Below are 12,877 nucleotides of genomic sequence, written 5' to 3' on the forward strand. Positions count from 1 at the left end.
ACAACATGCTTCCAGCCTGTTTCCTTGATTATCATTTGTCAATTTTATCAGGTTCAAAAAAAATTCATTTTAGAAATTTCCCATCGTTTTTGAATTTTTGTTAGTTCTTTTCGAAGTTCATTTACCTCCTTCTTGCCAAGTTTAGTTGCTATGCCTTTGGATACGTGGATGTTTTGATTCTGGGATTCTCCCTTGTCAGTAGCAGCTGGTGGCATGACATGATTTTGTCACTTTTCTCTCTTTTGCCTTCACCCTTCACCCTCAGTCTGCCTTCTCCTGAGCTGGTTAAAGTATCTTTTGTGTGCAATCACTTAGGACAACCGACTGTAGCATTGCTTTTTAAATTGATTCAGTAAGGATTTTTCTTTTTAGAGGTTTTAGTGTGAGACTAGAGCCCTCCAGTGGTAGAGGAGGCTGGTGGATGAGAATAGTGATGGACAGAGCATTGGCAGAGCATGAGAGGTCCTTTGGGGAGGAGCCCTTGGCAGAGTTCTAGAAACTAGAAAAGGCTGAGACTGCCATTCAGAACCACCTGAAGTCTAGGCTGGCCTCCCCCGTGGAGGCTCTGAAGCCATCCCTCCCTTCTCTGGGTTGGACAGAGTGTGAACCATTGCTTTGAAAACAAAGAAGAAGGAGGACTGAAAAGGGAGGGACATTGAGATGGGCTCCAGGGACTTGAACACTTGGGGGTGACAGAGGAGAGAAGGGGCAGCTGGACCTTGTGAGGAGGAAGCAGCTGCCTGGGTTTCCTGAAGCATCAGTGCCAGGTAGCAACTTCCTGCTAAGGGCCTTGGGTCTCTTGGCCCTCCCAGGCATGTGTTCTGAGCCAGCCGGATGAGGATCTTCCCAAAACTGGTCTCAGTGGACAGCAACCAGCCCCTTCTGCACAAACAGAGCTGCTGAGAGGAATACAGAGCCCGTGATTCTTGAGAGTCTCCTCATGTGCAGCTGATGATATCACTGTCCTCATTACTGACAGTGGCTGTGGGAAAGACAGTGCCCCTCAGGCTGTCTTCCTGACCATTTTGGGGAGCCCCAGACATTTGGGGTTGGTTGGTATGGGCCAAGAAAATGGCACCATAGAGGAGGAGACCCAGTGCCCTCTAAGCCATGTTACCCCATATGCTTTTGGTTGTATCACTGACCTTGTGATGGACTCCAGGGAGGCTGTGATCCACACTGTGGCCATCTGGGAAGGCTGTCCATCCTCTGTCTGGATCTTTGCTGGCCTTAACCCTTCCCAGCCCTCACCCCCAAACCATGCAGCCAGAACTCAGGTGGTACACCTCCTCCCCACTCCCCAACACAACCCAGTACTTTGACCCTGTAGCCTCCTTGAGCTCTGATAGATAGCTTTAGTTGGGCCTCTACTTCACATCCTGGCCACCATCTCCAAAGATGCTACTTTCTTCCTCTTACATCTTGAGGCTATGTATGGTTTCCCCCATTAGAATATCAGGGCTCTTTCCCCAGCATTTCACACAATGCCCAGTTTATGCTTGTAATAAATGCTTTATTATTCATTTGCTGATGAACTTCTTATGAAATTCCCAACTGGAAGAGGCTATAGCTTCACAACCATGACCAAGAGGAAAATTATGTGCAACATTGTGAAAAGTCATTAATGTTACTTTAGCTTCATCTGCCTTTCCCTGGAAGGGAGTTATGCCCCTCCTGACAGTCAGTTGCCCCCTTCAGCAGAAAGGATCAGTGCCTGGAAGCTCTCTTCCAAACATCTTTCTTCGGTATGGAATCCTATAGTCTACATGAAGCTGCCTTCCACTTCTTCAGAGAGGATGTCATTGACATCCCCAGCACTGCATTGGCTGTACTCAGGTTGATGCTAACAGGATGCAGAAGAAGAATACCACCCTTCCTGGCCCCAAGGACAATGAAAATCAACACCATTGCTCCATTTGGATGCAAAATTTCAATCTCTGTTGGAGGCTCCATCTTGGCCTCCCCGTCTACCTGGTCAGCTTTTGGGGAGACTGATGGTGCTGGCTCCTCCCTTGTCTGCTGCAGATGCTTCTCTATGATGTTTTGTTGTGGTGGTCAAAGGTTGTAAAGAGATCATCACCTCTGAAAAGGTGAGGCTAGCTGGGCTCCATTTGTTTTGCTCTGGACACTTGACTCAGTATTTTTAAAACTTTTGTTTGAAGGTGGTGAACAGTCAAAGTACATTGGAGAGAAATGTCTCCAGAGCTCTAGTGGCATTTTCAAGACTTGGATTATGCAGTTGTTTTTTTCATAGACATCCAGATAGTGTATCATGCATGGTTGCAAAGCCTGCCTTGAATCTGTGAAGGGTGCCCTGCTCTGTGGAAGGAGCTAGTTGTGTAAATCCTGATAAAGGAGGAGAAGAGAGGAGGGCCTAGTATAACTTGCATATAAATTAGGTAATAGCAAGAAAAAAAGTCTTTTGCCTCTTTCACCTGAATCCTTTTTAAGGGAAGAGTTGATAAGGTTGGTTGTGTGAGCATAAAGAAGGAAAAAAATCTGACAAGATTTGGCAGTAGATTGGTTATGTCCAGTGAAGCAGAGGGAGGAATCAAAGGTGATGCCTTAAGTTACAAGCCTAGTTGACAGAGAACACAGCGGTCAGTTCTTAGATTAGTGACGTCTGAGGTGTCCACTTGTGGGAAATGCCAGAGAGGGCATTCTTGTTCATCTCTAGGCAGTACAGCCCCAATGGCCTTCTCTTTCGGAACCCTGAAATCACCTCACCTCCCTCCTCATTTAAGGTAAAAGTTCCCCATGGGCTGCATGCCAGAAACGTTAGCGTGTTGTGTCCATTTTGCCATTGTCTTTAATGACATTATCTAAAATATCTAGGATTGATTCTTGACTTCCCAGTTCAGTTTCCAATTAATTTGTAATTGTTTCTTTAACGGCCTTCTACTGAACATCATTTTTATTGCACTATGTTCCGTAAGAGATGCATTAGATTTGTTCGTGAGATTTTTATGCACTTACACATGGTCAGTTTTGTAGAGATACCACAATTAGATGAGAAATAGGGATGCTACTTTCCATTCCCATTTCATTATCTCCCAAGGCTCTAGCATGTCTAACTTTTCTAAAATTCAATTCAAGCTTTTTGCTTCTTTTTGGTTTATTTTTTTGGTTGCATTTATCTGGATCTGAGAGAGGTATATTGAGGTCACCACCTCCTGTTCCACTATTATAGTTTTACTCTTTCTTCTTGTAATTAATTTAAATTTTCTTTTAAATATTTAAATGTTATACCATTTGTTACATGGATGTATAGTGTTGATACTAACTCACTGTCTAGGGTACCTCTTTCTGCAAAATGTGCTTTCTCTGTTTACTTCTTTTAATTATTTTTGCTGTAATTTTGACTGTGATCATGATTGCTACCCCTGCCTTTTTTTTGCTTCAACTGAAGCATAAATGGTTTTGCTCCAGCCCCTTCTTTTAACTCTGTATACATCTTTTCATTTCAAGTATGTTTCTTGTAAACAACATATTGTTAGATTCTGCTTTCTGATCCCTCACCCAGAGCCCAGTAATACAGTCTTCTTTTTTTGGTTTTTAAATCCCTCTTTGAAATCCACCCTCCTTAGTTAGAATTTGTTTTGCTTTAAGACTCCTCTCTCCCTTAATCTAACCTCTTTTTCTCATTCCTCCTTCTCCCTCTGCCACTTTCTGTCCTCCTCCTCTGTTGAGTAAAAGTATTTCTGTTCCCAACTGTGTTTGCACCTGCAATCTTCCCTCCCTTGGTGAGTTCAGAAGAGAGCCAGTTTCAAGGGTCACTTGCTCCCTCGACCTCTTGCTTCTTATTTGTATAGACAGCTACTTGGGCACCACAGTTATGTAATTTTCCCCATGCTTCCTCTCCTTTGTTTTCCCCCACCCAAGTGTATTCTTTTCCCACTTCGTTTCCATTCTTTTTATAAGATTGTCAGAATAGAACAGAATCACTCCTCGGCTCTTTGTCTAATTAGGTACTTTCCATGACCCCTGATGACAGTAGGGTTCTGAAGGTACGATTTAGCCTCGTTATTTCCTTATGGTCTCTCACATTTACCTTTTTATGCTTCTCTCGACGCCTCTGTTTGTACCTCAAAGTTTCCACTTACTCTTGATCTTTTTATCGGTAATGTTTAGAAGGCGTTTATTTCATCATTGTTGTTCAGGTGTTTCAGTTGTGTCCAGCTCTTTGTGACCCCGTTTGGGATTTTCTTGGCAGAGGTACTACAGTGGTTTGCCATTTCCTTCTCCAGCTCATTTTACAGATGAGGAAGCTGAGACAAAGAGGATTAAGTGATTTGCTCAGGGTCAGCTCATAAATATCTGAGTCTAGATTTGAACTCAAGTCTTCTAGACTCCAGGCCTAAAGCTCTTTGCATTGTATCACCTAGCTGCCCCTTTATTTCATTAAAGGTCCATTTTTTCCCCATAAGATTATATTTAGTTTTTTTTAGGTAAGTTATACTTGGTTGCAAGCCTGCATTCTTAGTCTTCTGTAATGACATATTCCAAGCTCTCCACTGTTTGGTAGTGGTGGCTGCTAAATCTTGTGTGGTCCTCACTGGTTCCTTAGGACTTGAATTCTTTCTTTCTGGTTACTGGCAGTAGTTTTTCTTTGGCCTGGAAGCTCTGGATTTTGGCTGTAATGTTCCTGGGAGTTTTCATTTTGGGGTTTCTTTGAGGAGGTGACTTTGTGTTCTGTTTTCATTCTGGTTCCAAGAGGACTGGGCGATTTTTTTGTTTTTGTTTTTGTTTTTTTAAGATTTCATGCAACAGGATGTCTAGGCCCTATTTTAGTCATGGTATTTGGGTAGTCCAAGAATTCTTCAGTTTATATCTCCTCAGTTTGTTTTTTGCTTCTGTTATTTTTGCCGTGAGACATCTTACATTTTCTTCTGCTTTTTAAAGTCATTTGACTTTGCCTTCACATTTCTTGTTTTGTGGAATCATTAGCTTCTCTTTGGTCTATCCTGATTTTCAGAGAGTTTGTTTTTGGGATATCTCTTGTCCTCTTTCCAGTTCCATAGCTTTCATTTCTCTTCACATTTCTTTCTCTGGTATACTCATTTGATTTTTGAAATCATTGTTAGCACTTAAAAAAAAAAACTCCTTCTTTTTCTCTTCCAGGACTTCTAGCTAAACTTGTACCCATGTTGCATTTTTCTTGGAGTCTTTGCTTGTAGGTGTTTTGGAGTCATTCTCTTCCTCTGGGTTTGGGTCTTAGGACATCACCCTGTCTCTTTATGGTGGGATTCTTTTTTTGTTTGTTCATTCTCTTCCTGTCTTATTAGATCAGCCTCTGCAGACTCCAGAGAAGGTCTGGGCTAGCCTTGCTGCTGCTTTCTTGGGGCATTGAAGTTGGGTTATTCCAGGGTCTCTGGGACAGCTCAGGTGGGGGACCTCCAAGCTTTTAATATCCCCAGAGTGATGCGGAGCATTCTCAGGGTGAGTGCTGGCTCCTGGCTGATCCTCCCTCTGGGTGGACACAGAGATTCTGAGCGTAGTGTAGCTGGGGTTCAGGGTTGTGACATGGGCCTTGCCCATAATTCCTCAGGACCTGCACTCTTCCATTTGAGTGTCTGCTGCTTTGTTCCCATGGTCACAAGGATGGGGTGTGGCAGTGAGCCTTAGACTGAGAAGGAGCACACAGCATCATGAGGCTTTTTATGCAAAACAAGCCAGGAGGCAGCCCTCCAGAGGTGAGAGCGCCCGGCCTGGAGCCACAGAGACCCAAGTTCAAATCCAGCCTCAGACATTAGCTGTGTGACCCTGGGCACGTCTCTTCACCCTCTTGGCCTCAGTTTCCTCAGCTTGAAAATAGGGATGATAACAGCCCCAACTTCCCAGGGAGATACTATTTGTGAAGCGCCAGCACAGCGTGCGCAGTAGATGCCACATAAACACTTCTGCCCTCCCTTACACATCAGCACCTCTTCACTTGTTCCTTTCTTCCTGTTGCGTATCAGTTTCTCTTCTTAAAACTTTTGGATATCCTGAGTGTAGAGTATGTGGAACGGCGATGTTTGTTTTCAAGAATGTTCTTGAATTTCACATTTAAATGCATCTGGTCTTTCCAAGCAGCCAACTTGGGAAGTTGACGTGTTTACGTCAACAATTCTCCCAGTGCTGAAAATATTTTTTATACATCTTTTAGCCTTGCCTTTCAAGAACTGCTCAAGAACCCCAGAAGAAAGCCAGCCTCAGCCCCAGCTTTTGCCAAGTACTAAAGTACCCAGTCTGAATCCTCTCTCTCATTTACCCCTTGCTCATAGTAAGCATTGGTGGAGTTGAAGTGCATCTGGTTGAGTTGGGCTCTTTCCAGACAGAGATTTTCCATCTGTAACACTAGACCCCTGAGTGTCCTCCTAGCTTTCCCAGAATGCCCTTCTAATGAATCCTGCCAGGGGGTGCTTAGAGACTTCACTGTGAGACTTGGAGAAGGCCAGGGGACGGGGAGGTGGCTGAGGGAAGGCATGAGGTGCACAGGATCCATCACCTTGGCCAGTTGTCCTCTGTAGATGAGTCAGGCTGTGTGGGGCCTCTTGTCTTGCTTCTTTCTGTAGCTCTGAGGATGTTCAATGATGACTGAACCAGTGCGGGAGTGAGCCAAAGGGCTAGCATGTGGATTCTCTAAAAGGGGTAGGCCCTAGGCTGCCGGCCCCCCCCCCAAACTTAACTAGATGTTCCTCCCTCCCTCCCTGACTTTGCAGGTAAAAGTCGCCATCCTCAAGTACATCGAGACGTTAGCCCAGCAGATGGATCCAGGGGATTTTGTCAACTCCAGTGAAACGCGCCTGGCCGTGTCTCGCATCATCACTTGGACCACGGAACCCAAAAGTTCTGACGTTCGGAAGGTATATCGATCAGAGGGGAACATTGGGCCGCTAGAGGCGCCGCTGTCCTCCACACCCTAGGCCTGGACTCAGGAAGACCTGAGCCTAGTTTCAGCCTTGGCTTTGTGGTGCACTTGGCCAAGGTGTGAGACTGCTGCCTGCTGCCATTTCCCCACCTGTAATATGGGGATCGTAATAGCACCATCTTCCCAGGGTGGCTGAGATCGTCTGGGTAAAGTGTGGGCACTGTATATATGCTATTATCAGAAAGAGTGGCACGTTTCCATTTTAGAAATGGAACATACAGACCCACATATGATTGTTGTCCATGGTGTGCCCACCACAACCAGTGCCCTGGGAAAAGCATCCCCGGGGAGCATGGCAGGGCATGACCACCAGGGTACCAGGGGTCCCTCCCCTTTCTGAGTCTGGTGCAGGGCTGTGACCCTTCAGAGGAGTCTCACCAGTGGCCTTGGTGGATATGCTGGTCGGATGTCAGTGGCCCCAGCACACTCCCTTCTTTGGGGCTCTCCAGGGAGAGATCATCCGTGCCTGGGTCCACCAGCCAGCTTCTGCCTTCTGTCTCAGCATCGCCCACAGGGAAGATGCTTGAGAAGCCAGAATGGCAGAGCCTTAGAATGCTTGGAGAATTGGGGCCTGGGCCCAGACACTGGAGAGGCTTTGATTATCCATACGGCCAGTTTAGGGGCCCTGGCAAGAGCACGGAAGGATGCATTAATGTGTTAAAAGCTGGAAAAGGATGCAAGGGCTTTTAGTGATGGCCTAGTGGGGTGTCTCTTCTAATGGAGGAGATAGTGTGTAAGTGCAAACCAGCTCTGTCCAATGACCACAAGGTAACTCAGGGATGGGGCACATGAGCCACCGAGGGGACCAGGACAGTAGCAAGCCTCGGTGGACAAGCGCGCTTTCCTATGCCCTTTGAGGAGCCATGTGGTCACTGGGCAGCCAAGGGACACATCAGAGGGGGGACAGAGGCAAGGATGCAGAGGTGCACCCCGTGGGGACTGGCCTCCTCCAAGGGTGACTTGACAGGCGACGTCAGAGTCTTGGATGATGCATCCCTCCCTGTGCTGAGAGGTTTCTTTGTTTTGTTCTGTTTTTCCCTAGAGGTGGGTCTTCCCAAAGGATAGATCTCTGACCCAGGACGGCAGTGCTCTAACACCATAGCCCTGCTCTGGTCTCTGTAAGGTCACCTAGGAAAGGAGAGGATCTCCCTAGGGCTGGCCAGATGGGGTGCCGATGATAGGCTGGGCTGACTCCCCTGTGTTTTCTGTGATTGATTCTCCTTTTTATCTTGGTGCCTATGGAGCAGGGAAACAGGCCAGGGAACTGTTCTCTGCCCTGCAGGAGCTGCCCTTCTGCTGGGCCACACTCCTCTGTGGCTCTTTCTCCCAAGGACCCTCTGGCAGTTAGATGGGAATAGGGCTGAACGTGTACGTTTGAGCAGGGCTATCATTCTGAGACGTTGGCATGGTCCAGCCATCAACAATAAGTCTTGGGCCATCTTCAGGTAGGTAGAGGCCTTCCTTTATCTCTCCACATCCCCTTGGTGCCTTGGAGGGTGAGTATTCCCCTGTCTTTGGGCATAGTGTGACTCTTCTTGGAGCTTCTTTCAGCGCTCCCTTTACAATGTCCAGAGAGACGGGTCATCTGTGGTGTTATTTGGTATGCTGCCAGCCAACGTAGGAGTCCAGTTGGGGATAAACCCAAGAGTCCAGAGGGAGGCCCCAACAGCGAGAGCTGAGTCTGAGCAGGCCCAGACACATTTCAGCAGAGCTCTGGGCATGTGTCTCAGGAAAAATCGAGATTTTCCCCAAGGATGACCCACAGACACTGGTTTGACTCCTGGTCTGCTTGAGCCCTGTACCGACCATGTGGCCAGACCTTGCCATGCTTGACCCCACCCTGTGAACAGGGCAGCGAGCTCGAGACCTGGGCTGAACCATTTCTCAGATACCTGGATGTTCTTCCCCCTTGCACAGTCCTTGGGCAGCTCTCTAGGAATGTTGAGAGGAGGCAAGCAAGAGGAGGGGGCTGCAACTCATGTCGGTAGAAAGCATGTCATCCGTCGGTGGTGTTCCACGACCCTAGGGATCTCCAGGTGCCTTCCCCCTAGGGCCAGGCTTTGTCTGCATCTCAGAGGCTTGTTTTGGTTGCTAGTTGGTTGGTGAGAGGAGGGAGGGGAGGTGTTGGTGGTGACCAACCCTCCCGTGTGCCTGCTCTTCTCTCTCCCTGCACTCTCCAGGGCTGCCAGACGAGCCTTTTTTGGCCTCACCATATTCTCTCCTCCTGGGTCTGTCTCATGGGTAGTTGGTGGGAGGCTGGTCCAAGGACGTCAAGAGCCCCAGCTGTTTACAGCTAGCCCGGAGTCCTGCCTCTGCACTGGTCCTGAGCCTTGCCATGCAGGCAGCTGCTCTCCACTGCCAGGGAAAGCATTGCAATGTCTCCCGGGCTTGTGTCTTCCTTCTGTCCTTGTGGCATGTCCGGGTAGTCTGTAATGAGGGGACAGACCTCCCAAAGAAGGCTCAGTCAGGAGTAGGGAGGAGCTCGGTGCCCCGGGCTGCAGGACCCCCTCTGACATGTCCTGGCAGCTGCAGAGCTCACTCTCCCAAGGCAAGCCCTGGCCCAGCCCACAGGGAAGCTAGGTCTTTTTCATGTTTCCCTTTTCATCACAAAGTAACCCTTGGGATAGGAGGATGGAAGGAAGGTGGCATTGGAGAAGCCCGTGCTATGACCCAGGCTCAGGCCAAAGCGCAGAGAGAGATGGCCCCGCCGCTGTTCCGGCACCCAGGTCCTCATCGGGGAAGGGAGTGAGCTGACACTGTGCAGGGTGGGACTGTAATGTCCACAAAGTGAAAGCCGCTGGCTGCCATGGAGTGGCAGGTGAGAGGGTTTGGTGCCAACTGAGAGATCCCAAGCTCGAGCCTGCACAGACAGAGCTACGGGGATCTGCTGTCCATCAGCCTTGCATCGTGCATCTCTCCTTGGGAGGAGCTCTCCAGGCTATCCGCTCCATCATGGCCCATTGGCATGTGGTCTGGCGCCCAAAAGGTTTTGTTCAGGAAACGTGCTTTGTGTGTTAGATGCATCACCCCAGCTTGGGTCTCTTTTGTTGTTGTTGTTCTTGCATTTCTTTTTTAAAATTTTCACATTAGTCATGTTGTATGGAAGAATCAGAGCGAATGGGAAGAGCCATGAGAGAGAACAAAACAAACAAAATAAGAAAATAGCCTGCTTCGCTCTGCCTTCAGACTCCAAAGCTCTTTCTCTGGGTGTTGGTGGCATTTTCCATCGTGAGCCTTTGGAGTTGTTTTAGATCCATGCATTGCTGAGAAGAGCCAAGTCTGTCAAAGTCGGTCCTCACACACTGTTCTCCTGGTTCTGCTCCCCTCACTCAGCAGCAGTTCTTGGAAGCCTCTCCAGGTTTCTCTGAAATCCACCTGCTCATCCTTTCTTATGGCACAATAGCATTCTGTTACATTCCTGTACCACATCTTGTTCAGCCATTCCCCAACTGATGGACATCCCCTCAATTTCCAGTTCTTGGCCACCACAAAAAGAGCTGCTGTAAATATTTTGGGACATGTAGGTCTTTTTCCCATTTGTGTGATCTCTTTGGGATGCAGCCCTAGAAGTGGTATTTCTGGGTCAAAGGGTGTGCACATTTTTATAGTCCTTTGTGCATAGTTCCAACTTGCTCTCCATAATGGTTAGATCAGATCACAGGTCTACCAACAATGCATTAGTGTCCCAGTTTTCCCACATCTTCTCCAGCATTTATCATTTTCCTGTTTTTGTCATGTTAACCAATCTGATAGGTGGGATGTGGTACCTCAGAGTTGTTTTGATTTGCATTTCTCTAATCAGTGGTAATTTAGAGCATTTTTTCATATGACTATAGATATCTTTTAATTTCTTTCTCTGAAAACTGCCTGTTCATATCCTTTGACCATTTATCAATTGGGGAATGACTTATAGTCTTATAAATTTGACTCAGCTCTCTATGTATTTTAGAAATGAGGCCTTTATCAGAGACACTGGTTGTAAAATTTCTTTCCCAGTTTTCTGCTTCCCTCCTAATCTTGGTTGCATTGGCTTTGTTTGTGCAAAAACTTTTCAATTTAATGTAATCAGAATTACTCTTAAGCATGTAAGAGTTTCACACAAAAATATAGTTTCAGCAAATTAAATGTACTAAATATGTTTTAGTCAGTTTGTGGATTTGGTCAAAAGTCAGTTTCCAATAACAATCTGGAATTTCACAAGGGAAAACTCTGTTCTTTAAAATGCACCTTTTTTTCCTCAAAAATGAATTAAAGGGGTTCAGTTTTGGCTTTCACTCAGTGTGTGGGTTACTGCTTTCAGTGATCACTAGAACAGGTGATGTCAGATGCTTAATTGGCCTTTCTTTTATCTGTTTGTGCGCCAAGTAGAAATTTTGGCTTATTTGATGCTTACTGGCAGCATTATGTTACCAGGACATTTAGTTTTAAAAAAAAATGATTGAAATTATTTGAGGATAGGCTATGGCTTCCTGTTTATGTAGAGCATGGCATAAATGTCAACATGAACTCATTCCTTCACTTGAAAAGTTGTTCTTTGTTCAATAATCGTCCATGCAACATCTTGCTCTTAAGTTGTTATTATCGATAAGTAGTGCATGTTCTGCCTAAATCTTTTATTTACGTCATTGATTGTATCCATTTATTCTTATTTCAAATGCAGTCTCTGTAACGTTTAGAGAAGTTCTTTAAAAACAAGAAACAAAGGACGATTTTTGCAAGAAGGGAAAGTCCTGTATAAGCTGGTAAAAATACATTTTATTACTAATACAGTGTTGACTTTGATTTGGGGAGAAGGTGAGCCATTTCCCTGCTTTTCTTGAGTCCCTGCAATATGGCCTCCCTTTTGTTTTGAGGTATTGTCAATTTTATGATATCAAGCCCATATCCAACTGTAAATTTAAAAAACTCTAAAGCTGAATAAAAATTATTTTTTAATTTAAAAAAAGTAATCAAAATCAGCCATTTTGCATTTCCTGATGTTCTCCGTCTCTTGTTTGGTCCTAAATTCCTCCATTCTCCATAAATCTGACAGGCAAACTATTCCTTGCTCCCCTAATTTGTTTATAGTGTTAGCCTTTCTGCGTGTATCCATTTGGACCTTATTTTGGTAACCTGGGTCTCTTTTGCTCTTAATGCATTTAGTGCGTGGATGGTTCCCTGGGTCAGTCGGCCCAGCTGGGACAGGGTGGCTGGACCTGTGGCCAGCCCTCTCTTGCCTTAGTGAAGACCCCTGTGAGACATATCCTCAGAAGGAGAGGGTAAAGCCTGAAACTCCCAGAAGGGGACATGTCCTTTGTTGGTGCAGACTGGCACCTGCCCTGCGCACTGGGCCAGGCTTAGATGAGAGGTTACATTTATCCCTTCCAAAGATAGCTTTGCATTGATTCGTCACCTCGTGACCTCCTTGGATCTTTTCCAGGGTGTAGTCCTTGTGTGAAATAGGAACCCTCTGCCTGGTGGCCACGTGACCGCCATCCATCCATTTGGGGACAGTCCCCAGCTGTCCTGGAGACTGATCAGAAACCAGTTGTCAGTTTATTGCTGGCGAAGAGAAAAAGGAGTTTAAGTGATAGATGTAGGGGTGTGTGTGTGTGCCTGCATGTGTGTGAGCAAAACACACACACTTAGTGAACCAAGTGGATAAATGCTTCCCGCTGCAGAAGCTCTTTGGAAAAGACCAGGTGTGGCTGGCTAAGGAAGAGACTCAGGCAGCAGGAGGGGGCCGGCTGGCTGACCAGCCTGGGTGCACTGACCCTGCCACCAGCCATCTGGTACCTTCTTCTGAATGTGGCCCTCTCGTTAGGGGATAGCGAAATGAGGAAGGCAGGCGATCATCCTGTTTTGCTGATGGCAGGCAGCGGCACCTCTCAGCGGTGGAGGAGTGGTGGCTCATGGCGATCTCTGGAGCTGCCACAGGCCATCGGCTGCCTTCCTCTTCTGAACATGGCACCTTGCTCCCTGTGA

The 12,877-nt window shown here is 46.6% G+C and overlaps 1 protein-coding gene across 10 annotated transcripts in view; it reads left to right on the forward strand.

Annotated features, from left to right (window-relative positions):
* Positions 1-12,877, forward strand: part of CLASP2 (cytoplasmic linker associated protein 2) — a 155,171-nt gene that overhangs the window by 130,082 nt on the left and 12,212 nt on the right. For all 10 annotated transcript variants that reach the window (XM_036738226.1, XM_036738227.1, XM_036738228.1 and 7 more), the window contains one exon: positions 6,705-6,848. In XM_036738226.1, the coding sequence (XP_036594121.1) occupies positions 6,705-6,848 (144 nt within the window). The remainder of the gene's footprint in view (positions 1-6,704; positions 6,849-12,877) is intronic.

This window comes from Trichosurus vulpecula, chromosome 9 (genome assembly GCF_011100635.1).
Source record: "Trichosurus vulpecula isolate mTriVul1 chromosome 9, mTriVul1.pri, whole genome shotgun sequence".
NCBI lineage: Eukaryota > Metazoa > Chordata > Mammalia > Diprotodontia > Phalangeridae > Trichosurus > Trichosurus vulpecula.